Source organism: Nannobrachium achirus (genome assembly GCF_963921795.1).
Source record: "Nannobrachium achirus genome assembly, chromosome: 17".
In the NCBI taxonomy this organism is placed as follows: Eukaryota; Metazoa; Chordata; class Actinopteri; order Myctophiformes; family Myctophidae; genus Nannobrachium; species Nannobrachium achirus.
In genome coordinates, this window is record NC_137824.1 from 56,532,096 (window position 1) to 56,558,753 (window position 26,658).

General features: G+C 42.8%; 1 protein-coding gene across 1 annotated transcript in view; it reads left to right on the forward strand.

Moving 5' to 3' along the window:
* Nucleotides 1–1,411: 1,411 nt before the first annotated feature.
* LOC308302574 (neuronal acetylcholine receptor subunit alpha-3-like) overlaps nucleotides 1,412–26,658 on the forward strand; it is a gene marked incomplete at both ends in the record, with an annotated part of 42,438 nt that continues 17,191 nt past the window's right edge. Inside the window, one exon of the mRNA XM_080746830.1 lies at nucleotides 1,412–1,457. Coding sequence (XP_080602956.1) covers nucleotides 1,412–1,457 — 46 coding nt within the window. The remainder of the gene's footprint in view (nucleotides 1,458–26,658) is intronic.

The window sequence follows — 26,658 nt, forward strand, 5'->3', positions numbered from 1 at the left end:
CTAAGCATTAATATCCAACTGTTATGCAGAAGAGAGCAGATTCTACAGCCTTCAACACTTTAATAGAGCAGCTAATGCTAAGCTGCCTGATCATTGTTATGCATACAAAATCAATTAAGTGACTAAATAGGTCATTTACAGCTCAGCAGTAAATATGTGCTGTTATTAGGCTACATGAAAAATAGTAGAAGAAGGGGTAATAGACTAAATTGTGCATGAAAAAATGAATAAGATATTAATACCCCAGGTTGTGTAGTAGACACATCAGTGAGTAACATAAATGTTAGGCTATGTCCTTTAGTTTAGATTATTATAGTTTCCATCTACTTTATTCAATGACATAGACAGGTTTTAAAAGTTCACAAAGAGAAAAGACAGACTGTGCAGTTAGGGTGCCAGTGAGTGGTGTAAAGTAACTAAGTAAATGTTTTACTTAAGTAGGCCTACTGTACTTGAGTAACATTTTGATAGCCTATTTTCCAATACCTACCTTTACTTTGTACAATTAACTCCACTATAGGCCTACATCTCGGATCCAAATAGCCTATTGTACTTTTTACTCCACTGCAATTATTTGAAAACTTCAGTTAGACTACTAGTTACTTTATTATAGATTTTGATTATTGTATTATTACAAAACATACATTAGGCCTTCCCACTTCAGTCCTATACTATTTCTGCCATTTGAAAATAGCAGATCTACAAGCTCACAATGCGTTGTGATGTGTGAGCTAGATCTGCTATTTTCAAAATGTTTTTATACATTTGAAAACTTGAAATGAGACACTCCATAAAGAGTGATTGATTGATTGATTGAAGACTTTATAAGAAGTTTGCATAGAAAAAGGTAGAGCCTACAGTTCACGGGTACAAGGTCAACTAAAAGGAGATCCTAAGCACTTGGCTTATTTTCACAGGAAACCATTTAAGTATCTCACATAACATTGAATGACAGACGAATAACACAGTAGGCTACTACTATGCAGTAGGTAGTCAGAAAATATTAAGATAAGATATTTACAATAGAAGGGTCAGGAGGAGGGTAATCCTACTTTTACTTTTGGTATAAGTAGGCCTACATTTTGATATGCCAATACTTTTGTACTTTTAAATTTTGAATTCAGGACTTCCACTGCTTTAGCCCCAAATGAGCCACGGAGTCAAACGCTGACTCGGGTCGTGAGGTTTGGCTTGTTGTGGGGGCGGGACGTTTACTTCAAGTTGTTGTGGGTTGCCTCCGTCTCCAACCTTTCCACGATCCATCCAGGGCGCAGCAAAATGTTCCGCTGACATCTCAGCCTCGACAGACAGACAGTAGACCTATACGTCGTCCAGGCAGTGTAATTAAGCCTTAACTCGTCGCTCATCAACTTTCATCAACAAGGAGCAATCGCCAAGTGCCGATGTATCGATGACTAAACTCAGCATTCTCCTGCTGGTTCTCTTCACAGCGCAAGGTAAGACCATCGTTCAATGGCTGGAAGATGCTTCGGTGCGGCGCGCCTACAAGGGAGTGTACCGTTAATATAGTTATAGAGGGAGCACAGAATTCCAGTGTCAGAGTGAATGCGATGGGCTAAAAGATAGAATTAAAGGCAGTTCTGTCACACTTGGGGTGAAAGTGAAATTCATATTTAAATAACTTTATTTTAAACTGAAAATGACGCTTTCCCCCATCTCTCTCTCTCTCTCTCTTTCTGTTTGTGCGCATTGCGCACAGTCTTTGTGCCATTTTCATTTGTGCTCTCCAACCCCCAGGAAACAGAACTTTGTTGATGGAGGAATAATCGTAACATTTCATTCTGCAGTGCAGATGCAATCTGCGACATAACATTTCCTCTACGCAATTGTATTATTATGTCAATACTATTATTTGAAGGATAGCCTATGACTTGGGAGAGAGCCCAATCTGACCTGGATGTTTTGGAATGATTTAAACATATTTTCACGTGCGTAGCCTACTGACACCGTCAACACGGTGCATGTGCGGATGCTGTGGCTGTGGAGCAGTGATTCTCAAACTTTTTCATGCCCTAACCCTAACCCGCCCATACATTAAATGTGTATTTGGCCGCAGAAAATATTTTGTGCCAAAAATATTCAAAAAATGTTCTAATAATTTGGGGCTCTCAGGTCCCTGGGTGTCCCTGGACCCCACTTTGAGAACCCCTGCAATAGACCATGGACCACACCATAACTCTGAGTGTACAAATGGACCCATAAGGGTTGGTTCCATTAATACATTAATACACTCTCAGAGTTACAGCCCCATAAAGGTCCATTTGGTTAACTATCCATCATGTATCTGGGGACCCCCTGGAACCCCTCCAAAGACCCCTGGGGGTCCCCGGGCCCCACTTTGAGAATCACTGCTGTGGAGTGTGCATGGGACTGGCTGTCATGGTTTCCTTATACGCATGGAGTGCGGGGACGTGCAGAGAATGTTAGAGAGGCAGGGGCTGAAATTTCTAAAAGGGCCTTTTGGTGAAAATATAGAAAATAGCAGACCTCCAACTAAGCTCACTTGTGAGCTTGGAGGTCGGCTATTTTCTGTACTTGATACCACACTAAACTAAGCATAATTAAGTCAATACTGGAGATGTGGTAGCCTAGTTCCAGACCCTGAATCGCTAGCCACACCCCTTTAATTTTTTTGTTTGGCGATTCAGGTCTAGCATCGCTCTCATTGAGGAGGGCCTGCCTCGGTTGAAATTCCGATCGGCGAATCAGCGCCGTGAATCAGCGTCTTGTGATCAGCGTGGGTGGGGGTTTCCCAGAACTCATGTGTGTTTCCAAGTACACCAGTGCCGCCGCCGTACCGTACCGCGCATCGCGTCGCGATAAAATGCGGTAAATTGCGGTAAAATGCGATCGTATCGATCTCGCTATGAAACACCAGTAGCAGGCATGTTATGTTGTGTTTGATTACTAGTTTGTAGTGCTCCTATTCTGACTGTTTCTTTGGTTAGCAAGTAGCACTAGCAAGCAACAGGCTAGCCACTAGCCAGTCACACATAACAACACTATGTCATGTGTTGGTCGGTGAACCAATCGCTGAAGACTGCCTCTTTTTGGCAACGCCCATCCCTGCAAACGCCGTAGGCGGAACCGAGTTCAGACTGAATAATGAAGTGAAACGAAATGTTAATTCAGGCTGAGTGTCAGGCTAGAGATGTGGCGTAATGGCATGGATTTCTACAGAGACATAAGATGCTGCATTCAAGTTCAGGAGAGTTTGGACAAGGCAATTCTCTTGAATGCCGCCTTCAGGTATGGCATGGAAAGAGGGCATTTGCATGTCTTTCACCATAGTAAAAACTGCATTTGTGGTCTGGAGAGGGCACTTTTTACAGACAAGTAAAAGGGCAGGGGCTCAAGCCCCCTTTGTTGTCTATGTGTGCACGTGCCTGCCTGACTGACTGAGATAATTGTGATCATCAGACAGTGCCCCTGGCGTATTATGATGTCAGATTATGAGGATCCCGATGTGTGTGACATACTGTAGTGTAGCCATGGTTTCCCCCAGAAGCCCTTTACATTAGGCTATATATACTCGTTGACTGTCAGTGCTGATTCAAGCATGGGCCAATGACTCCAGATGTCCAAAGCTATTAAGTTATATGAAGTCTGGGTTCTTAGTGGTATAAAGTTAGAAATGCCTTGAAAAACACGTTTGGCGGCCATTAGTAATATACAAACTAAATGATAATGAAACTTACTTTGAAAAGTGCTTTGTGCTTAGTTTAGATCAATGTGCAACATACAGTAGACTACTAGCCCCATATAGAACCTCACCCGTCACTGCATACAGTTGTGCTCCGAGATGAGGTCCTATAAAGGTACCCGAGCGCTGGCCCGGGCGGCCTCCACGTTGAGTTGGAAAACACTCGTAACGAAAATTTATCCAAAAAGTAAAGTCCCAGACTGTGGTTTTCCATCCCACGGTACATAAAACATGAACCACAGCGTTGGGAAAACGGTTTAAATCGCTTATTTAGTCTCATTAAATTCAGAAAAGCCCCCAGCGTAGTCTCGCGTGGCCAGACTGTTGCCTAACGCGATTTGCAAATGCTCCCTGGCTACGCGAGACTACAGTACTGGCAACAGTTCCGGTTGAATGGGAAAACATTACAAAACTAACGATTTAAGCGGTTGTTTCATGCCGTGGTTCATGTTTTATGTACCCTGGGATAGGAAACCACAGTCTGGGAGCTCGGAACTACCTTTACTTTTTGGATAAAATTTCGTTACGAGTGTTTTCCAACCCGTGTTTTCCAAGTGCTTGTCAGGGTGGGGGGACCCCATTTCCAATATGATTATTTTGGGGAGTCACGGTCTGAAAAGTTTGGGACTTTAGAATCACTTATATGCTCTACTTTGTTCGGTGGTCCGTGTTTCTCGCTTGTTCAGACTCAGCACTCTTCATTTTCCCTTTTTGATATTGTGTTTGTTTCATGTTAAGCCCTCAAGACTCATGTGTTCGCCATGCACAGCATTTTTTGAAGTGGATCCCAAGAGAGCAAGAGAATATAACGATTAGTTAAATTCTTTGAAGCAAAAAAAAAAAAAAAGTTAGCGCAAGTGTCGTGAATTACGTTTTGCCTCCATCGGTTGTCCCTTTGTCCGTCCGTCCGTCCGTCAGTCAGTATGTCCGTCACGTCACGTTACACTTTTGGCCCTACTCGTATCTCCAGAACCGTTGCCCCTATCCATGCCAAACTTTGCACACACACACACTCCTTGGATGGCAATTCACAACCTCCAGCCTGATCTCTCACATGGCCATCTTCTAGCTCCTCCATGAGGCCGATTTTTGTAAAACACATTTTTGGACACTGCTTCTACAGATTTTGGCCTAAAATCACGCAAAGCGGTACACAGTATCTCTAAAGTCATGTCCTCAACATGGATCTGTCCCATTTCCCATATTCCCTCCTGATTGGCTACGATTGCCTTCTAAAGTTTGTGTATGCGACCTGGCGGTCGCTTATCTCCCAAATTAGGGAGTCTTACTGGTATTATCTACTGCTGGCTCGGTACCATCAGTAGGGTGAATGTGACAATACTTTCTCAGATGGGGGGTCCCAGCAATAATACATTTCTAAAAAAATATGAGACATACTGTACAATAGGCTATAGCTGCTTCTACAACCATTGTACTCCCACCCGCCCTGTCAGTGTCAGTCATGGTCTTTAGATAAAACGATTTGCCTCAGTCGACTGCTTTGTTGTGTTGCCCTCGAACCGAGTTAAACTTGTCAAAGGGAGATGAGGAAATGGTGCTGTAAGAGGATGACCCACCAGAACTGGATTTGGGCTAGGGATGTGAAAAAAAATCGGAAATCGACGCGTCGATCGACTCACGCTCACCGCGACTCAAAAAGTACGAGTCGAAAAGTCGAAAAATATATATATGTTTTTATTTTTCAAAAGTTTTTCCCCCAAAAAAGGTTTTAATCGTTCAAAAACGTTATAAGCGTTAATGTTTTCCATATGTGAGAGGACCGTGTGTGTGTGTGTGTGTGTGTGTGTGTGTGTGTGTGTGTGTGTGTGTGTGTGTGTGTGTGTGTGTGTGTGTGTGTGTGTGTGTGTGTGTGTGTGTGTCTGTGTCGGAGACGAGTGCATGCCTGTGTTGTGCATTCGCATGCATGCGGCGCTAGTCAGGTCCGCGGACTACTGGTTGAGAAACACTGCTGGACCGGGCGCGTCATAGCAGTGCGCGCTGACTTGCCTGACTGTATCTCTATGGACTGGATGCTTTTGTTTACCTCCTGCCTCTGCATGCACGCTTGACACGAAAGCTCGCTTGTTAATGGCAGCGTCGCCGTTGTGTGCGATGATCACAAACCACACTACTCTTTAACGTTAATGCGACACACCGGGGATATATGAGAGCGAGCGGTCAGCGCTCCCGCACGTTCCATGGACTTATTGTCACTCCGCTTCTAGTCTCTAGAGAACAGACTCCATGCTAACAAGGAATAGCAATTATGTATTATCATTATTATTAGGGCTTTGATGCAAGTTCTGATGGGTGCAGCATACGTTGTGTTGTTTAAAGTAATGCGCCGTTGACAACGCAGCACAACGGCCCGTTGTGCTGCTCTCCTCTCAGCTGCTGCTTAGCGGGAAAAAAAAGTGAAAAAAGTCGATCGACGCGTCGATTTTCGGCCGCGACGCGTCGATTCGCCAATAATGCGTCGATTAACATCCCTAATTTGGGCCCAATAGGGAGGGAGGGAGGGAGAGAGATGGGGGGGGGGGGACTAGGGGGAGAGTGAGAGGAGAGAGAGAGAGTAATTTCCTCAGTATTATAATATACAGTGATATCTAAAGGGGCCCCACCATGAATTTCACATTTTTCATTTTTTTCTTGTTCTTTGGTCTTCCCAGTGTTTTCAATTATGCCAGCATAAAACCTTAGCCTTGGATCAAGAATATCATAGATATATTTTATTTACATTTTTACATCATCTATAAAATACAGCTTTGATAGCCTTGATCCTAGGCTAATTAACCCCAAATTAGGAGATCCTGGGAAGGCAGACAGACAGCTGTCAATCTGGGCTGGGGCCCTCACCAGTTAAACAGGCTACAGCTGGTGTTAGGAGTAGGCCTATTTTTATGTGGGATGATATTTTGAATGGCAAAGGGGACAGGACAGTACAGTTCACTGATACAAATTCAGCTGAAAGGATTTAAACCACAGAAAGCTCAATGGCTTGTTTGGCATTGGGGTCCTATGTACTCAATTCATAACAAAAAAGACGCTGGTATCGAGGATGAACGAGGACACAAGTTTTGCGTGCACACGCGTGTCAGGGCCAGTGATCATCAAAATCTACTGGCCCTGAGGGCCAGTAGTAAATCTCCCTTAATGTCTACCCCTGGTACTCATCGTGGCACCATGCTAATCTTCTCTGTATCGTTCCAATTTTAGCCCAAAGACAGCGCCCCGTTGCCAACAAAGGGCATTTTGGTATTGCATCTGAAATGGCTTGGAATTAGAGACAGACAGAACATGACATTTAAATATCCGAGTGGTTGTTTAGGTCAAAGTCTGTATTAAACCATATTATGGACCAATATTTATATAGAATATATATTTTGAAAAGCATGGCGGGCCCCTTTAACTTGGCTGTAACAATAACAGAAAACACGAAATAAGGCACTGTTTTTGCACCTGCCTCTGTTCACTCACCTCCACCTCTCCCTTTCTGAATCCCTCACAGAGTGTGTGGGCTTTTGTACGATGCTGAACGGAGCTGTATATCCAGTGTTAGAGACACACACACACACAGACACAACACGTACAGTCAGCAACACACACTCTCCCAGTGGGGGACCACCGATTAGTGGGCTATAGAAGGTATTGTCTCCTACCGTCCAGGGCTGGACGATCTGTCCTTATTACAAGAGGAATCGCTGATCCTGCATTGCTTGGGACTGGGGTATTTTTAGTCGGATTGAGAGCAGCTGGATGGCAGAGTTTTGAGGATGCACTGTGCCTAAAGTGAGATGTTCTGATGTCTTTGCATCTGTCGTCTGTGCCGAGGCATATGCTGAATGCAGTGTCCCCAGTTTGATTTGGGCTGTTCACCCTCTGTAGCCCTCAGCTTCTTTTCTCTATTATGTCAAATAAAGCTGAAAAAATTAACCCATTTAGGCCTAGAATTATTGAATGCTTTAACCAGTGAAAAATAGCAGATATACAAGCTCACAGCGCGAGCTTGTAGATCTGCTATTTTTGAAAAAAGTTGTGAAAATGTGTGCAAATCTTTGAATATATGCATTTTCAAAGCGAACATTTGTAACTAAAATTTTGCTTCTGGGTGGTCCCTGGAACAAAATATTTTGAGATGGGGGTCCGTGGCCAAATACATATCATTTTGGGGGTCCTTCAAATGAAAAAGTTTGAGAACCACTGGCATAGTAGTCTCTCAAGAACAGACTAACTGAGCTCCAGTTAAGTGAAACGGACCTTTTCTTTGACGATGGCATAGGTTTTTCCAAAAAAAACCTTAGAAGGATTCAAAAGACACTTATAGAATCAGGTCAAAATTCTAATTTTCATGATTTTTCAAAAATAGCAGATCTACAAGCTCGCAGCGCGGCACTCGGTGCCGCGCTGTGAGCTTGTATATCTGCTATTTTTCAATAGTTAAAGCATAAAATAATGATACACAATACTGTGTACCCATTCTGAATGGGTTCTAAAGTGAGATGTTCTGATGTTTTGTCGTATGTGCCGAGGCATGCTAGAGACCACATGAATGCAGTGTCCCCAGTTTGATTTGGGCTGTTCACCCTCTGTGCCCTCAGCTTCTTTTCTCTATTATGTAAATAAAGCTAAAAAAACAGTCCTCCTTAATCGGGAGATAAGCGACTGTCAGGTCGCAGGGTGATTTTAGAGCAAAATGTGTAGGAGCAGTGTCCAAAAAAGTGTTTGAAAAGATCTGCCTGATGGTGGTGCTATATGGGAGAGATCCATGTTGATGACATGAGTGTAGACATACTGTGTCCCGATTTGCGTGATTTTCGGGCAAAATCTGTAGGAGGCTAGGAGCAGTGTCTAAAAATGTGTTTTAAAAAATCGGTGGCACTATATGGGACAGATCCATGTTGATGAGATGAGTGTAGACCAAGTGTGTACCGATTTGCGTGATTTCAGGGCAAATTTTTTAGGCGCAGTGTCCAAAAATGTGTTTTGCAAGAATCGGCTTCATGGTGGCGCTATAAGAGGGCCATGTGAGAATTGATGGGTGTGGTTTGGCAGGCAAGGAGTGTGTGTGCAAAATTTGACATGGATCGGGGCAACGGTTGCAGAGATATGAGAAGAGCAAAAGTGTGACGTGTGACAAACTGACAGACTGACGGACGGACTGACAGCCGGTGGAGGTTTTGATAGTAACTGCGACCTGCCGGTCGCAATAAATAAACCAACCAAGGCAGGTGTCACAATGTGACAAAATACCTCTATGTGGTTTATTGCGACCGTCAGGTTGCAAGTTACTATGAAAAGCTCCACCGGCTGTCTGTCGGTCCGTCGGTCCGTCCGTCCGTCGATCTGTCCCTCCTCCCTATCTCCAGAACCGTTGCCCCCATCCATGCCAAACTTTGCACACACACTCCTTGGATGGCAAACCACAACCTCCGCCCCTGATTTCTCACATGGCCCTCTTCTAGCGCCACCTTCAGGGCCGATTTTTGCAAAACACATTTTTGGACAATGCTCCTACAGATTTTGCCGATTAACAGTATACAGTATCTCTAAAGTCATGTCATCAACATGGATCTGTCCCATTTCCCATATTCCCTCCTAATTGGCTAGAATTGCCTTCTAAAGTTTGTGTTTGCGACGTGACAGTCGCTTATCTCCCAATTAGGGAGTCTTACTAGTATAATTAGAGTTCGACCAATATCAGTCTGGCCAATATATCAGCCAATATTTGACTTTTCGACAACATCAGTATCAGCCAATGTGTCGTGTTTTTTAACCACTTAAACTGCCGTCCCTAACACAAGGGGAGAAATCTGCTCTACAAGCTCACAGCACACATTGCACACATTTTTGAATAGGGCTTAAAGGTGGTGTAATACTTAAGTGTTAAAGAGGTGGTGCCATAGTTTTGTACTTTTTCTGTTTTGTATGTGTCTATGGAGTTGACATTACTCTAATTGACCCCCAGGTGTGGTTATAATGTGCAGATTTGTCTTCCCCGTGTATTTCTGGTTACTTCCTGAAGGCTGAAAGACTGGGCCTCAAAAGGCCCAGTTGAAAAACACAGATTAAATGACTTCATAAACTCATCCCCTCCCCTTTTACCATTCACCCAACACTGTGGGTGTGGCTAACCTCAGCCGGATCACCACCCACCATGATAACCAGGCTTACTTAATGAACTGGTGGGTGTGGCCACATAAAAACCCAATTTTAACACCTTCTGTACACTTTTTTTGAAAATATCTTCCTCCTAGTTTAATCATAATACCTGATCATCATGTTTTATGGGGGGAAAAGATCATGGCACTGCATCTTTAATAGTTCTATATTCCCATAGTACTCATTGTAGAGTGAAATGTGTTTAGATAACAGGGGTCTCCCTGTCTCTCCAGCTCTGAACAGAAGATACATGGTTGGGATACCAATTTCATCCATTCAGTAGGCCTGTGACGATTCACTTACCTCCCGATTCGATTCGATTTCGATTCATAGGGTGATGATTTGATTATATCACGATTATTGCGTTTTCCTGCGATTCGAATCGCGATTATTGCGATTTTTCCCCAAAGATTACAGCTTTTTTATATTGAAACATTTTAAAACAATTCTAAACAATATAAAACATTAAAAGTTGAATCATATACTTCAAATCAATGCAGCCAAATAAAGTCAGTCAATCTTTCTGACATTTATTTCAGCCAAAGTGCCAGTGGTACAACATTACAACAACATGTTCCTGGTCAAGATGCCAGAAAACACAGAACACAACAGTCATATATATATATATATATATATATATATATATAAAAAAGAATCGCTGTGCTGCAGGCCTACAGCACTGTGCTAGCTTTAGCCATAACATGACATCCTCATGACCTAAAACTGTAAAACTGTTCCTTTTTTATTTTTTATTTTTTTATATAAATAAATAAAATCGGGAAAATCGATTCTGAACTTGGAAAATCGATTAATTTAATCGCCGGCATTAACATCACGATAATATAGTAAATTGTTGTTGTTTTTTGCACAGGCCTACCATTCAGGAGAGAGAACTCACACAGGATTAACGAGTGAATGAGCAGACAAGATTGGAATTGGAACACTAAAATCTCGTATCCATCCTGTCCCTTCCGCTCACACCCTCACACCCTCACACCCTCATATCCTCATATCCTCATATCCTCATATCCTCATATCCTCATACCCTCATATCCTCATATCTCCTTCATTGGCAGGCAGGGGCGTCACACCAAATTCTGGGCCCTGGGTACAAGGATTCACTGCGGGCCCCCCATGAATGTTAACTATTGAAAAATAGCAGATATACAAGCTCACAGCGCGGCATCGAGTGCCGCGCTGCTATTTTTGAAAAATCGTGAAAATGTGTGCAAGAAACCTATGTCAAGGACCCCCAAGATGATATGTATTTGGCCACGGACCCCGATCTCAAACTATTTAGTTCCAGGGACCCCCAGAAGCAAAATTTGAGTTAGAAATGTTCGCTTAAAAAATACATGTATTCAAAGATTTTCACAACTTTTCAAAAATAGCAGATCTACAAGCTCGCAGCGCGGCACTCGGTGCCGCGCTGTGAGCTTGTATATCTGCTATTTTTCAATAGATGAAGTTATTAGGGCCCCTCCACCTTGGGCCCCAGTAACTCAGTCCCACTTTCCTACCCCTTGTGACGCCCCTGTTGGCAGGTCTCTCATTTTCCTTAGCTGGTCAATAGACAATGCTTTGAGTGTTTGCATAATCATGACTTTGTCCCCCTTACGTTGTGCAAACAGCAGACTTTGACGGCTATTATCCCCCTGACACCATACACAAAGCAGACGCTGATGGCTATCATCATCCCCCTTGCCATTGCCATTACCTCTTCTCCATTTGAAGGCTTTTACTAAGTGCAATGCTGTCTCGTGATAAGATCAGCTCAGCTTTATACAAGTTAGAATTAGGAGCAGTCATGAAAACCATCCATACAATCTTAGCATTCAATGCCAATCCCCCCATCTTGCTAGTTCTGTACAGTGGTGGAAAAAGTACTCAAATGTTTTAATTCTCAAAAGCATTAATACTGCAATGTAGAAATACTCTGTTACAAGTTTTATGTCCGGAATTCAAAATGTACATAAGTATTGGCATCAAAATGTACATAAAGTAACAAAAGTAAAAGTACAAAATGTTTGAAAATAGCAGATCTACAAGCTCACAACGCATCGCATTGCGGTCAAAACATTATTATCAAATAAAGACAAATACATATGGAGTTGGAGTGCGCTCATCTGCTCATCTGTCCTGCATGCAGCTATCTTATACGATGCTCTGTTCGCTCTGCAGTGGCCAGTACACACTACAAACAATCTCTCTGATATTGAAGAGCAGAACTGATTATAGATTATCACCCAGGCATTTGTTGTTGCCCGAGGTCATCCATCCGAGGGCCTGCGTATGGCAAGGACTGATAGAGCCGGGCTCGTATTGTTTCATCACATCCCCAGTTCACCAAAGGGACAGATCTCGCTAGGGCTGTCACAATTATTACACACTCGTCTAATCGCAATTATTTGACATAGTCGCGATTATTTTTCATAATCGCCATAATAGTTGATTTTTGAAAAATGTTCATATATAAAATAAAATAAAAATATATATATTGGAAATAGCAGATCTACAAGCTCACAATCGCAACGCGTTGTGAGCTTGTAGATCGGCTATCAATGTTCTTTTTTAAAGTCTAAAGTTGTCAAATATGTCAGTAATTTCTTTGTATATTTAGGTCATGTGTCATATCTGCCATGTGCAACTTCAACGCCTACAAACCAAACAGAAATGTAATTGTCAACGACAAAAACACAATTAAATCGTTAATCTCAATTATTTGAGTGACAATTAATCGTCATGTAAAATGTCATAATCATGACAGCCCTAGAGCTTGCTCCTGTTTTCTTTACGTATACTGTATACAGTAGCAATGCGGTTGTTGAACCAGAGTAGAAGCAGAGTGGTCAAGTAATATGTGGAAAAAAATATGGGTAGCAAACCTGGCTACCACTCCTTGCGAATCGTTATTGTCGAACAACAACTACATTATGCTGGCTGATTTCTACACTTCGTAACAATGGTAATTGCAACTTTTAAATAGATTTACATTCATATATTACCCGTAATTAGAAGTTTGCAGTATACTGCGGGTATCACAGGGGGTTTTAGGGGTGGGAAAAGTTTTAACTAGTAGTAGTTTATTTCCATATTTGACGAACATATTTGTGCTCATTAGTATATGACAGCTGAGGTCAAGAGCTTTCTTTAACAGTTTTACTGCCAGATGTTTTATTTATTTATTGGGTCTGGTGCCAGCAAAACGCGGCTTACCTTTGCGATGTTATAGTAGATAGATAGACGTTTTTTATTTTTATTTTTATTTTTATTTATTTTTATTGCGAACATGCACTTTGGCGGACCTGGCAGCAGAGGGCGGCGTCATGCAAGAATTAATGTGAATTTGGCCGTTCTGAGTTGCCATCCATTGAGACCAGTCACTCGCCACAAAGCCACAGGGCCAGAGAAATCAACAAGGAAGTGAATTGGTCTCCGTTGATGTTAACGCATAATGGATTTTTTAGAGCATCATTGCGGCAGATGTGTTCACTGTACACGGCGGCGCGACCCCTCATCAGTTTACGGACATCAACAAGGTAAATGAACGAACGGCCGTATTGGCGACGAGCGACGTTCAGAATTGGGGCGAACGGTAACGTCCGTAGCAGTAAAACAGTTAACAGCTGGTCCCGTGGCCCCTGATAAACCGGGGATTGCCCATAATTCCTACATCTCATTAGTCCTAATTTGGTTAGGGTTAGGTTTTAGGGTTAGGTTTAGGCATAGTTTTACTGAGGTTAGGGTCTTCAAACTTGCAAGGGGTTCAATATTTCAAAGCAGTATCATATGATATGATTACTTTCCTCATCATGACCTTGCCAACAATGTATTTGGTTTTATCAAAATGTTGATAAAATGTACAATGAATCGCCACATTTCCTTTCCATTGAATGGGGTAATTCATAGTAGATCGGGTGATCTGTTACAACCTGTTCCGAAATGGATCAGTAGCTTTGATACCAGATCCGGATAAGGATAAATATGAGTTTTTTTAAACAGAGACCTCTAGTGAAAAAAACACCGCTCATCTGCCAGTATTCAGGTGAGGTGCTGGAGCCAAAAAGGAGCAAAATGAAAAATAAAACGAGTCTCCGCACACTCAAAAATGTGCAAAATCTAAGTTTTTATTTTCAGTTTAGGCAAAATGCAAGCTTTCGGTCATAGACCTTCTTCAGGCATAAGATCAGCATTGACAATGACCCATATATAAAGGGTGTCATCACTTGATTAATGTAACCTGATGGTCGCAATAAGTAACCCAACCTGTACATTGAGACAACTCAAGATTTTAGGCATGGAACCGTTCTGCTCTCAAGTAGGGTTGTGGACTTTGGAGTTTGGGTGGACACACGGAGACCTCTGATACTGCACACACCCTCATACGGAACCACAGGCAAAACAAATAATTTATGAACATGCACACACTTGCACACATCACTGTACACAATATTTACAGTACACAACCACCCTCACAATTAATCCGCTGGTGAATCACTCAGCTCTGACTATCAAAACCCTTACTTCTTTCTTTCTCTTTCTCCTGTCGCCTCTCCTCTTTATCTCCCTTTCACACACACACACGCACGCACGCACGCACGCACGCACGCACGCACGCACACAGACACAGACACAGACACAGACAGACAGACAGACGCACGCGCGCGCACGCATGCACGCACGCACGCACGCACGCACGCACTTAAGCCAGCAATGTATTATTGGGGGGTAATTACTGTACAGCTTCTTCTGAGTGTCTGACATGCGTTTCCCAAGCCTGCAGTCCCGTCACATCAAGCTTGATCAAAGGCCACAAGGCTCTCTGGAGCTCCAATAAACACCAGGGATAGAGGCAGGCTTCACTCATTCAAGTCAAGATAACGGAGTGCTTTTATTAAAAGCACTCAGTCTACAGCAGGGGTCTTCAACAGGGGGTCCGGGACCCCTAGGGGATCCCCAGACCTAATACAGTGGGTCCTCCAAATCTTGTGTGATAGAAACTTTTTTTCAGCTTTTTTTTAATATTAACCACTTGAACCCTATAGTGCCCTTATTCTGAGAACTTTGGCCAAAAATTACAGATCTATAAGCTCACACCGCTTATAGATCTCGCGCTGCGAGGCGTTGTGAGCTTGTAGATCGGCTATTTTTGGCAAAGAGCTTTGGTGTAGAGGGGGAAAAGAGCAGACCAAGTGCAGAGTGAAAGGTCAAGTTTATTATGTATTGACGGTTCAAGTGGTTAAATATCTGAAAACACACATTGACATGAATCCAAAATACACTGATGATCGTGCCATCAAACAAAGAAACTATATGGTATCTATGAACAGTTTGTGGGGGTCCCTGCTTCATCTCTCTCTCAACTAAGGGGTCCTTGGCCTGAAAACGTTGAAGACCCCATGTCTACAGACTTGTCACTATGTCAGAGATGAGGAGATATTCTTTGAGTTCTTTAAAGAAAGACAGAAGTATTCTATGTGCCTCAGAGGCACATAGAACTATGGCCATAGAGTTATAATAAGAATAGAGAGGACACCAGATATCCCCGCCCGTCCACTTGCATTGAGTTGCTCACCCAGCGCATGAAGCGTACTTCCGCGTTTGAGACGCCTCTGAAACGTGACGTAGTGGGGCTTCTATTATGCTTCTGTGACGCATTTTGCGTCATAGTTTGTGTTCATGGACGCGCCATGGGGCTCTAATTCATGAACGAGCACTTCCGGTATGAACGCGCGTCAATACAAAGAAGCCTAGATGCGCGTTCATGATTAGAAGCCCCAACTGCAGTACCTCAAACGGCCACCATGTCCATGGCACTTCAATGCTCCCCCTCGGTCCCAGGGGCTTGACTATGACTATGGCTCCCCGCGCAGACTTAGCAAAGGTGAAAGGGCAAAGGTTATAATTAACTTTAAATTAAGTACTCTTAAGATCTTCAGAAAGAAGAAAATGAGTTTGGGGAATGACTGCTGTCCCCCCCCCCCCCCCCCACACACACACACACAGTGAACAAAAGGTCCAATTAATTGACTGACTATAATTGCCCTTGTTTCCCCTCACCCGATTAGAGGCTTAAGTGAGGTTCTGGGAGCGGTGGCCAAGTTTGTACAAGGCAGGTTGCAGAGAGCTGAAATTACAGCAGAGGTCCCAAGAGTAAGGACTTTTAATTTAAGCCTAAAGTCTCACTCTCAACTCGGAACAATGACCTCAGGAAACCTCTGGAAAGTGTTTTACTCACAGTTTAATCCGCCGTACGGTACTTGACAGAATAGTTTGGTGGTGACTGGTAGTAGTTATTAAATGGAAATCATTATACCGTATTTCTTCCAGATTCAGGGGGAGATGTTGAAGAAATCAGCGACAGTCTGGTCTCCTTTGTGAAGGACAATATGTGGGCAATCAAATCACAGGGCAGTTTGAATTTGTGTGTGTGTGTGTGTGTGTGTGTGAGGCATTCCTTGCTAAGGTTCTAAAATACCAACTTCTCATAAACGAGATTGAACAACTCGGGTACAACTGTAAACTTCTTGTGTTTATATTTGGAAGCCTTGGCCATGTCCACAGATTAGTCATAAGGGGTTTGCAGACGGCAGGAATTCCCAAGCCAAAAGCCAAAGCATTGGCAAAATTCTGCTCAATATCTGTAATAATAGGCAGCCGCCATATATGGAGGAGACGGTGCTTCTTGTATCCATAGACTATGATTAGTCATACAGTATCAAAGAGATTCTGAACTTGATGAGTGCATCTACCAGTATTTGTGTTCAAGATGTTTTCTTGTAAAATGTGAACATAAATAAATTATTAAATGTGTGTGTGTGTGTGTGTGTGTGTGTGTGTGTGTGTGTGTGTGTGTGTGTGTGTGTGTGTGTGTGTGTGCGCGCGCTCACGCATGCATGTGTGCACGCACGCTTATGCCAGATGTCGTGTTTATGTAACTGCCATTGTTGAGAGTGCAGGTGATTGGATTTTGGGGTCTTTCTTTTCTTTTTCTCACCCCTTTTCTATCACTTTGTGGCCGGTCAGTGTCACATGAGCTGTGCTTGTCCCCTTCAAAGCAATGTAGGTGAGGAAAACAACAATCATCAGTATGCTTCTCTATTATACCTTACTAGAAGCGCGTCTAGTCGGCGACCTGGCCAACTCGGAACAATGTAAATAGGGAATGAATGCCCCGCCCTTTAATGCAAACCCCGTTATACCTGTTTTCATAGGACCCGTTTTGACCATCTGTCTGCCTGTGTCCATTTATGCCCATATATGGAGATATCTGTATCTGTCTGTCGGCGTCCATTTTATGTCCATATATGGAGATCACTGCAGTTATAGTTCTGGGTCCATTTTATGCCCATATATGGAGATATCTGTCTATCTGCGTCCATTTTATGCCCATATATGGAGTATCTGTCTGTGCCTCCAACTGTGTTGCAGACACAGTGCCGGTTCCCCCTAATGCAAACCTCATTATACCTGTTGTCATAGGACCCGTTTTGAACATCTGTTTGCCTGTGTCCATTTATGCCCATATATGGAGATATCTGTATCTGTCTGTCTGCGTCCATTTTATGCCCATATATGGAGATCTTTGACCATCTGTTTGCCTCTGTCCATTTATGTCCATATATGGAGATATCTGTATCTGTCTGTCTGCAATCCATTTTATGCCCATATTTTTATGCCCATATATGGAGATATCTGTATCTGTCTGTCTGCGTCCATTTTATGCCCATATATGGAGATCTTTGACCATCTGTTTGCCTCTGTCCATTTATGTCCATATATGGAGATATCTGTATCTGTCTGTCTGCAATCCATTTTATGCCCATATATGGGGGCATTCATTTTATGCCCATATATGGAGAACGCGCGTGCCCGTGGGACGAACGGTTCTCGAGATACGCGGATTACATACATACATACACACTCACAGAGATTTTTTGTTGACTCATGTGGCGTACGTGATGTCAGAGCCTTTTATGAAGTGATGTCACAATGAGTCAGAGCTTTCGCCGATTTCCTCCGGAACAGCCTGATGTCAACAATCAACCCCGCATAAGGAGATTCCGAACGTTTCGCGCCGGTTCGAGATCACTGCAGTTATAGTTCTGGGTCCATTTTATGCCCATATATGGAGATATCTGTCTATCTGCGTCCATTTTATGCCCATATATGGAGTATCTGTCTGTGCCTCCAACTGTGCTGCAGACACAGTGCCGGTTCCCCCTTTAATGCAAACCTCATTATACCTGTTGTCATAGGACCCGTTTTGAACATCTGTTTGCCTGTGTCCATTTATGCCCATATATGGAGATATCTGTATCTGTCTGTCTGCGTCCATTTTATGCCCATATATGGAGATCTTTGACCATCTGTTTGCCTCTGTCCATTTATGTCCATATATGGAGATATCTGTCTGTCTGCAATCCATTTTATGCCCATATTTTTATGCCCATATATGGAGATATCTGTATCTGTCTGTCTGCGTCCATTTTATGCCCATATATGGAGATCTTTGACCATCTGTTTGCCTCTGTCCATTTATGTCCATATATGGAGATATCTGTATCTGTCTGTCTGCAATCCATTTTATGCCCATATATGGGGGCATTCATTTTATGCCCATATATGGAGAACGCGCGTGCCCGTGGGACGAACGGTTCTCGAGATACGCGGATTACATACATACATACACACTCACAGAGATTTTTTGTTGACTCATGTGGCGTACGTGATGTCAGAGCCTTTTATGAAGTGATGTCACAATGAGTCAGAGCTTTCGCCGATTTCCTCCGGAACAGCCTGATGTCAACAATCAACCCCGCATAAGGAGATTCCGAACGTTTCGCGCCGGTTCGGGAAAACCGCGGGTCGGGTCGGGTCGAGACCCGGCACTGCACTCCGTGCCGCGGCGGGGAACGCGCGTGCCGAATCTGAAGCCGGTGGGACGAACGGTTCTCGAGATACGCGGATTACATACACGCAGACAGACAGACAGACAGACACGCAGAGACTTCTCGCATTTATAGATAGATAAGCTCGATTAGCTGTCAACCGCTTGAACACTATAAACACCATTGACCAGGGTCCCCCAAGACTATATTGTTGGCCCTTAACTTTTTCAACCCTCTTTGCTGAGAATAGCCTATGTTCGCATTGAGATAGATAAATGGTATTATGGTTAGGTAAGCGATATTATCGTTTATTGTGATAAAAAGCACTCACGATAATCGCATCGTGGAGATTTAATTCATCGTGATATCGTCCTCCGTCATGCACTGGGATCACCTTTTATTTGCCGAGCTGCATATCCGGTACCACTTAAACCCTCTATAATTGGTAAAAGGTACTTATAATATACGTACTTGATACAGTCTTTTTTTCACTCTATCAAATGTCTTTGCAAAAAAATAGCCGATCTACAAGCTTGTGCGTTGCGATGCGTTGTGAGCTTGTAGATCTGCTATTATCGTGATAATATCGTAAACCGCGATTTCTTTTTGTCACAATAATCGTCATATGACATTTTCATATCGTTCCATCCCTAATTATGGTAAATGGTGCATTTATATAGCGCCTTTATCCAAGGCACCTTACTGTACCAGTAAGACTCCCTAATCGGGAGATAAGCGACCGTCAGGTCGCAGCGTGATTTTAGGGCAAAATGTGTAGGAGCAGTGTCCAAAAATGTGTTTGAAAAAATTGGCCAGATGGTGGCGCTATATGGGACAGATCCATGTTGATGACATGAGTGTAGACATACTGTGTACCGATTTGCATGATTTTAGGGCATAATCTGTAGGAGCAGTGTCCAAAAATGTTTTTGAAAAAATCGGCCTGATGGTGGCGCTATATGGGACAGATCCATGTTGATGACATGAGTGTAGACATACTGTGTACCGATTTGCGTGATTTTAGGGCGAAATCTGTAGGAGCAGTGTCCAAAAATGTGTTTGAAAAAATGGGCCTGATGGTGGCGCTATATGGGACATATTCATGTTGATGGCTCTCTTGGCGCCGCCGAGGCGGACACGTGGGTACCGGCCCCGCTCCTAGCCCGAGTTATGGCATTTTATGTGCGCTGCAGTGGCGGGGGTCCTCCACTATTTCCGGGGGTCCCTGGAGGGGTGGAGGTTGTGGATTGGCAGGCAAGGAGTGTGTGTGAAAAGTTTGGCATGGATTGGGGCAACGGTAGCGGAGATATGAGTTGGGGAAAAGTGTGACGTGACGGACAGACTGACAGACTGACAGATTGACACACTGACAGACTGACAGACAGCCGGTGGAGGTTTTGGTAGTAACTGCAACCTAACGGTCGCAACAACGATTGTGCCGATGTAGATCTGCTACATATCACATGGCGTGCTGAGACCCCAGTGTGCTCAGCTGATTTAGGTATAACTGAGCACATTGGATCTCAACACGCACACAAGGACAGGAGGGTTGCGTGCTCAGTCCACTCCTGTTCACCTTGCTGACTCCTTACTGCTCTGCCAGGTTCAGCTCCAATCATATCATAGAATGAGCTGACGACACGACAGCGGTGGGTCTGTAGTCACGAACGGTGATGATACACAGCACAGAGAGGAAGGTGGTGGAGCGACTAGCTGGCCATGTGGATAACACCAATGATATGGTCATTAGTACACTAATTTACCATAATCACACTAACAGAAACACAACTATACACCAACAGCCATGGATTCACAACCCACGCTTCACTTAACAGTATATTTTTAATGAAAGTCTAATTATGAAATGATGACAGTCTGTACTAGAATAAAGCTAAACTTACTTTTCATAATAATTTACCAATGTATATGAATAGCTTGTAAATGATTAGTTATTTATCTATAAATGGCTTATAAATACTATGTAACTTTAGTTACAAATGATTTAAAATGTATATATAATTGTTTATAAATGGCTTATTCATGAATAGTTTACTAGTTACTAACAGTTTATAAATGATTATAACCGTAGTTATAAACGTTTAAATAAGCATTTATGAACAGTCTGTTCATTCATTATTATTAATCTACAAACTGCTTATAAATGTTTATAAATGCTTTATAACTGGTCATTATTGTAAAGTGCTACCCTAATTATAAACTAGTAAGATGCCTCAGGGCGACATGCAACCTCGACCTAAAGGGTGAGGTCGCGCCAATTCTTGGCCATCTGGCCAGTGATATATATCGGAACAGTTACCCATATATGTAGAGTGAGACCATAGTACTGTATACAGAGATATGCTGAGAGCCCAAAAATGCTTACTTAGTTATTCGTTATGTGAAAGTCGTATGATATCTATGACATCTGACATCTGACATCATACCCTTTTATGCCCATACATGGAGATCCCTGTCGGTAGAACCAGCCGTTAGTGTGTTATGTGCCCGATGTGGCCCCCATATATGGGCATACCCGTATGCCCATATATGGGGGCCACATCGGGTATGGGCTTAACTCAAACTCTGCCATCAAAATACCCCTGCCATGCCCGTAGAGCCCGTAAATGTAATAAAAATGAATTAAAAACATTTTTTTATCGAACCGAACTAAAATAGGCCGGAACTAATGCTCCGTGATTGGTTTCTACACGGACACATTATTGAGCGGACAACTTTAACATTGGAGTCCCTGAACCGGAAGCGGAAGTCCGTCCTCTATTTTGGCCCGTTAACTTTCTGTCTGCACTCCGCGGCTTACAGATGGAGAACTTATTGATCAATTGAAAAAGTTTCAACGGATTTGAGAAGCTGATGGAATACGCGAACACACGATGCATAAGCAGTGTCCGATCACGCACGATGGGAACTGGACGAGCGCCCACGTTAACAGGTAGGAGAAGCCGGCAGTGAAAGACATAGAGAAATTAACGGGCTTTACGGCCGTAAACTACGAATGAGTTAATATTGATGACTTCAGGGAACTCCATATATGGGCATAAAAGGGATTCTGTTAGTGTGACATCACAGTGAAGCCAGAGCGTGATGTCAGAGCGGCAAACCCATTCTGTTAAGAGTGGTTCCCCTGACATCACAGTGACGTCAGAGCATGATGTCAGAGCAACAAACCCATAGAGCCACAGTGTCAGGCGTTAGAGACAGAGATACGGACAAGCTGTGACCGTTCACATACTAAACTGCGATCTACGGTCGCAATAAGAAGAATCACCAACAGCCCCATTGAGAAACACCACCCTAAACCCAAATTCATACTACGTAGTACAACAGTGTTGCTTCTCAACAACTAACAAAGTGACCAATCCTAATTCTTCTAGCTGCGTTGACTTATCCGTAGGGGTGGGCGATATGGTGATAATTATCATTGAGACGATACAATGTCTCCACGATATGCCTTTTCAGAGAAATCATATATATCGTGATACAATGAGGGATCCTTATAAAAAATCGAGGTCTCCCCTTAACTCTGACAGTATACAAATGAAACCAAATGGACCCGTAAGGGTCCATTTGGTTTCATTTGTCAGAGTTACATACTTGTAAAGTTCAATTTAGATCTCCCAAAAGGAACCCAAAGAGTTTTTGTCAAGTAACTTAAAAAATAACCTTAAAAACCAACGCGAAAAAGAATAGTGATAAAATCGTGTATCGTGATACAGCTTGGGAAAATATCGTGATATTGTATTTTTCCATATCGCCCACCCCTACTTATCCGCTATGGCGAATTTAACGTTCAAATATCTACAGTATATGAAACCAAATACTGGCATCACTATAGAGTCTTGTTGAGACAGTGACAACAAAAGAAAGTACAGCAGAACAGATTACCAGTGTTTCTAGAGCAACAATATGTGGGTTTCAAACCTGCCAAAGGCTGTGTCCTTTGGGAGGTTGTGTTCACTTAGCCAGAAGAAACATGGGAGAAGAGAAGAGAAGAGAAGAAAGAGAAGAGAAGAGAAGAGAAGAGAAGAGAAGAGAAGAGAAGAGAAGAGAAGAGAAGGAAGAGAAGAGAAGAGAAGAGAAGAGAAGAGAAGAGAAGAGAAGAGAAGAGAAGAGAAGGGAAGGGAAGGGAAGGGAAGGGAAGGGAAGAGAAGAGAAGAGAAGAGAAGAGAAGAGAAGAGAAGAGAAAGGACAAGCTGACAGGCCTGAGAGACAAGACGACCAGTAAGACTCCCTAATCGGGAGATAAGCGACCGTTGGTCGCTTATCTCCACAAATAGGCCAAAAGTTTGTTTTACCAATTATCAAGACATACGGGCAGTTGACAGTTTGCCATGGTTACTCATTGAAGTTGAATCTCCATATATGGAGACATAAGTTGCTCATACCATAGCAACCATGTTTTTTACAGGGCCTGGGATTGATGACATCAGAAATCTCCATATATGGGCATGAAAGGGATTTTGTTTCTGGAAATATGTCTGTGGGGTGCCACATTTGGAATAAAACACTTACATCACACATCTGGATATCCATACAGCCCATCTAGTTTGCCTGTGTCCATTTATGCCCATATATCTGATGACATTGGGACAATGATCTCCATATATGGGCATAAAACTTATGTTAATTAGTAAAGCCTGGGGATCTCCATATATGGGCATTAGGGTGGATCTTAAATCACCTTTTTTTGATTTTCTTGAGTCTCACCCCCCAATTATGTTCCTATGTACAAAAAACTGCTTTGGTTAAAATGTGGTTGAATTTCAAGCATATTTAGAGGTAGCTCAATCAAGTCAAAGATTGTACATTTTATGGTCAAAATCGAATTGCACTGCAGGCACATTTAAGTTATACATTACACATTATTCTTATACTAAGCACAGAAATTATATTTTTTAAGCTTACAAATCTAAACACAAATCTGATTACATGTTTGTCATATGTCAAACCAGAATTAATGTATTGTAGGAAAGCAAAGAATGACAAATTGCTATTTTTCATTTAACGTGCAGAATGACATGTCTTTATTGCCCACTCTTCAATCATATTCACAACACACAACAAGCACACAGCCCCACTTCCTTGTTTACCCCCAAAACCCCCGAAAGTCACTGCAGTATAGTAATTCAGTAGTTACTGATCAATTAAAGTTTGTTTACGGCTATCGGGATACTTGTGCCGATGGTTCTGCACAATTCTGCACAAAAGTACTGGAGTTGGGACTCATCTTTAGTAATGAGACCACAATATTCTTGTATTAGGGCAACCCCAGACTCTGCATGATCACTGACAACATTCATCGTCTTCACTACAGCCAGAGCTTCTTAGTAGTCCTCCCTGGGCTCCCACTCATCGGGATCAACGTCAAGGATGTCATCTGGGAGATCCGTCATTTTGAAAAGCACCTTGGATTTGGGAGACACAAAATCTTCAATGTTCTTCCTTGCAATTGTTCCAAGGTCAACAGTAATTCTCTTCATATGCCCCTGTTCATCATCTTCATTTCCATCTTTCATGGCTCTTCGTTTGCGCACTCACTTGACTGTCAAACAATGTAAGTCCGACGATCTCTGGAGCAGATGCAAGTCATTTAGTGGAGCGCTGACAGCAACAGTTGCCATCATCCATGCCTTTACATAAATGCAAACTCAAAAATGCACAAATCCATGCATGCTTTTTCTTCCCTGTGGGTCAGTTTGAATTGGCCATGAAACATCCGCTCCAGAGATCGTCGGACTTGCATTGTTTGACAGTCAAGTGAGTGCGCAAATGAAGAGGCTGATGGTTAGAGCCATGAAAGATGGAAAAGAAGATGATGAACAGGGGCATATGAAGAGAATTACTGTTGACCTTGGAGTGTAGCCCCCACAGTTAGTACCAGCCATGAACCAGCGACAACAGCCCTGCTAATCGGGCTCAGCCCTATTAGCACGACTGGTTGTGTGTTGGACTGGCGAGTCCCGGGTTCAATCCCCGCTTCCGCGTATCACTACACAAGGAAGAACATTGAAGATTTTGTGTCTCCCAAATCCAAGGTGCTTTTCAAAATGATGGATCTCCCAGATGACTTCCTTGACGTTGATCCCGATGAGTGGGAGCCCAGGGAGGACTTCCAAGAAGCTCTGGCTGTAGTGAAGGCGATGAATGTTGTCAATGATCATGCAGAGCGTGGGGTTGCCCTAATACAAGAATATTGTGGTCTCATTACTAAAGATGAGTCCCAACTCCAGTACTTGCTGCAAATTGTGCAGAACCATCGACACAAGTATCCCGATAGCCGTGAACAAACTTTAATTGATCAGTAAATACTGAATTACTATACTGCAGTGACTTTCGGGGGTTTGGGGGTAAACAAGGAAGTGGGGCTGTGTGCTTGTTGTGTGTTGTGAGTATGATTGAAGAGTGGGCAATAAAGACAAGTCATTCTGCACGTTAAATGAAAAATAGCAATTTGTCATTCTTTGCTTTGCTATTTCCTACAATACATTAATTCTGGTTTGACATCATATATGACAAACATCAGATTTGCGTTTAGATTTGTAATCTTAAAAAATATAATTTCTGTGCTTAGTATAAGAATAATGTGTAATGTATAACTTAAATGTGCCTGCAATGCAATTCGATTTTGACCAATAAAATGTACAATCTTTGACTTGATTGAGCTACCTCTAAATATGCTTGAAATTCAACCAAATTTTAACCAAAGCAGTTTTTTGTACATAGGAACATAATTGGGGGGTGAGACTCAAGAAAATCTAAAAAAGGTGATTTAAGATCCACCCTAATGGGCATGAGGGGTACCCTAAAAGGGCATCATCTGGGAATAGCAAATATAGTTATCCTAGAAAGTGAAAATCTTACATCAAAGGCCATAACTACCTACCTACCACCATACTGCATTCCTCATTAAACTACCTACCAGTAAGATGCCTATAGGGAGAAAAGCAAAGGGCGAGGTTGCACCATTTCTTGGTCTTCTGGCCAGTGATGTATATCGGACCATTTAACCATATATGGAGACATCTGGTACCCAAAGATATTCACAGATATGGGCTTAATATTGATGACATAAGGGATCTCCATATATGGGCGTAAAAGGGATTTGGTTCCCCTGGCATCACAGGGATCTCCATATATGGGCATAAAATGGATTTGGTTACCCTGGCAACACGGGGATCTCCATATCTCCATATATGGGCATAAAAGGGATTTGGTTCCCCTGGCATCACAGGGATCTCCATATATGGGCATAAAAGGGATTTGGTTCCCCTGACATTACAGTGATGTCAGTGGCTGGTTCTACAGAGGGGATCTCCATTTATGGGCATAAAAGGGAATGTATGTATGATGATGTCAGATATCATAGACGTCATAGGACTTTCACATAACGAATAACTGAGAAAGCATGTAAACCCGTAAAATCTATATTTGGGCATGGCTGATTTATGACCTCATCATGATGACACGAGCAAACACAGCTGAATTGTATAAATGATCAGTGCAGAAACCAACAGAAGTATTTGACCAAGACTCTTCGATTTAAACATCAACAAAGGTGTGACGTTTGTTGATGGTCACAAAGGTGTGACGGACGGACGGACGGACGGACGGACGGACGGACGGACGGCCGGTGGAGGTTTTCATAGTAAACTGCTCCCTGACGGTCGCAATTATATCCAATATGTCATCGTCTTCATTGAATAAAAGACTATGCTAGTACCTCTTCTATCACAACCAGTAAGACTCCCTAATCGGGAGATAAGCGACCGTTGGTCGCTTATCTCCACAAATAGGCCAAAAGTTTGTTTTACCAATTATCAAGACATACGGGCAGTTGACAGTTTGCCATGGTTACTCATTGAAGTT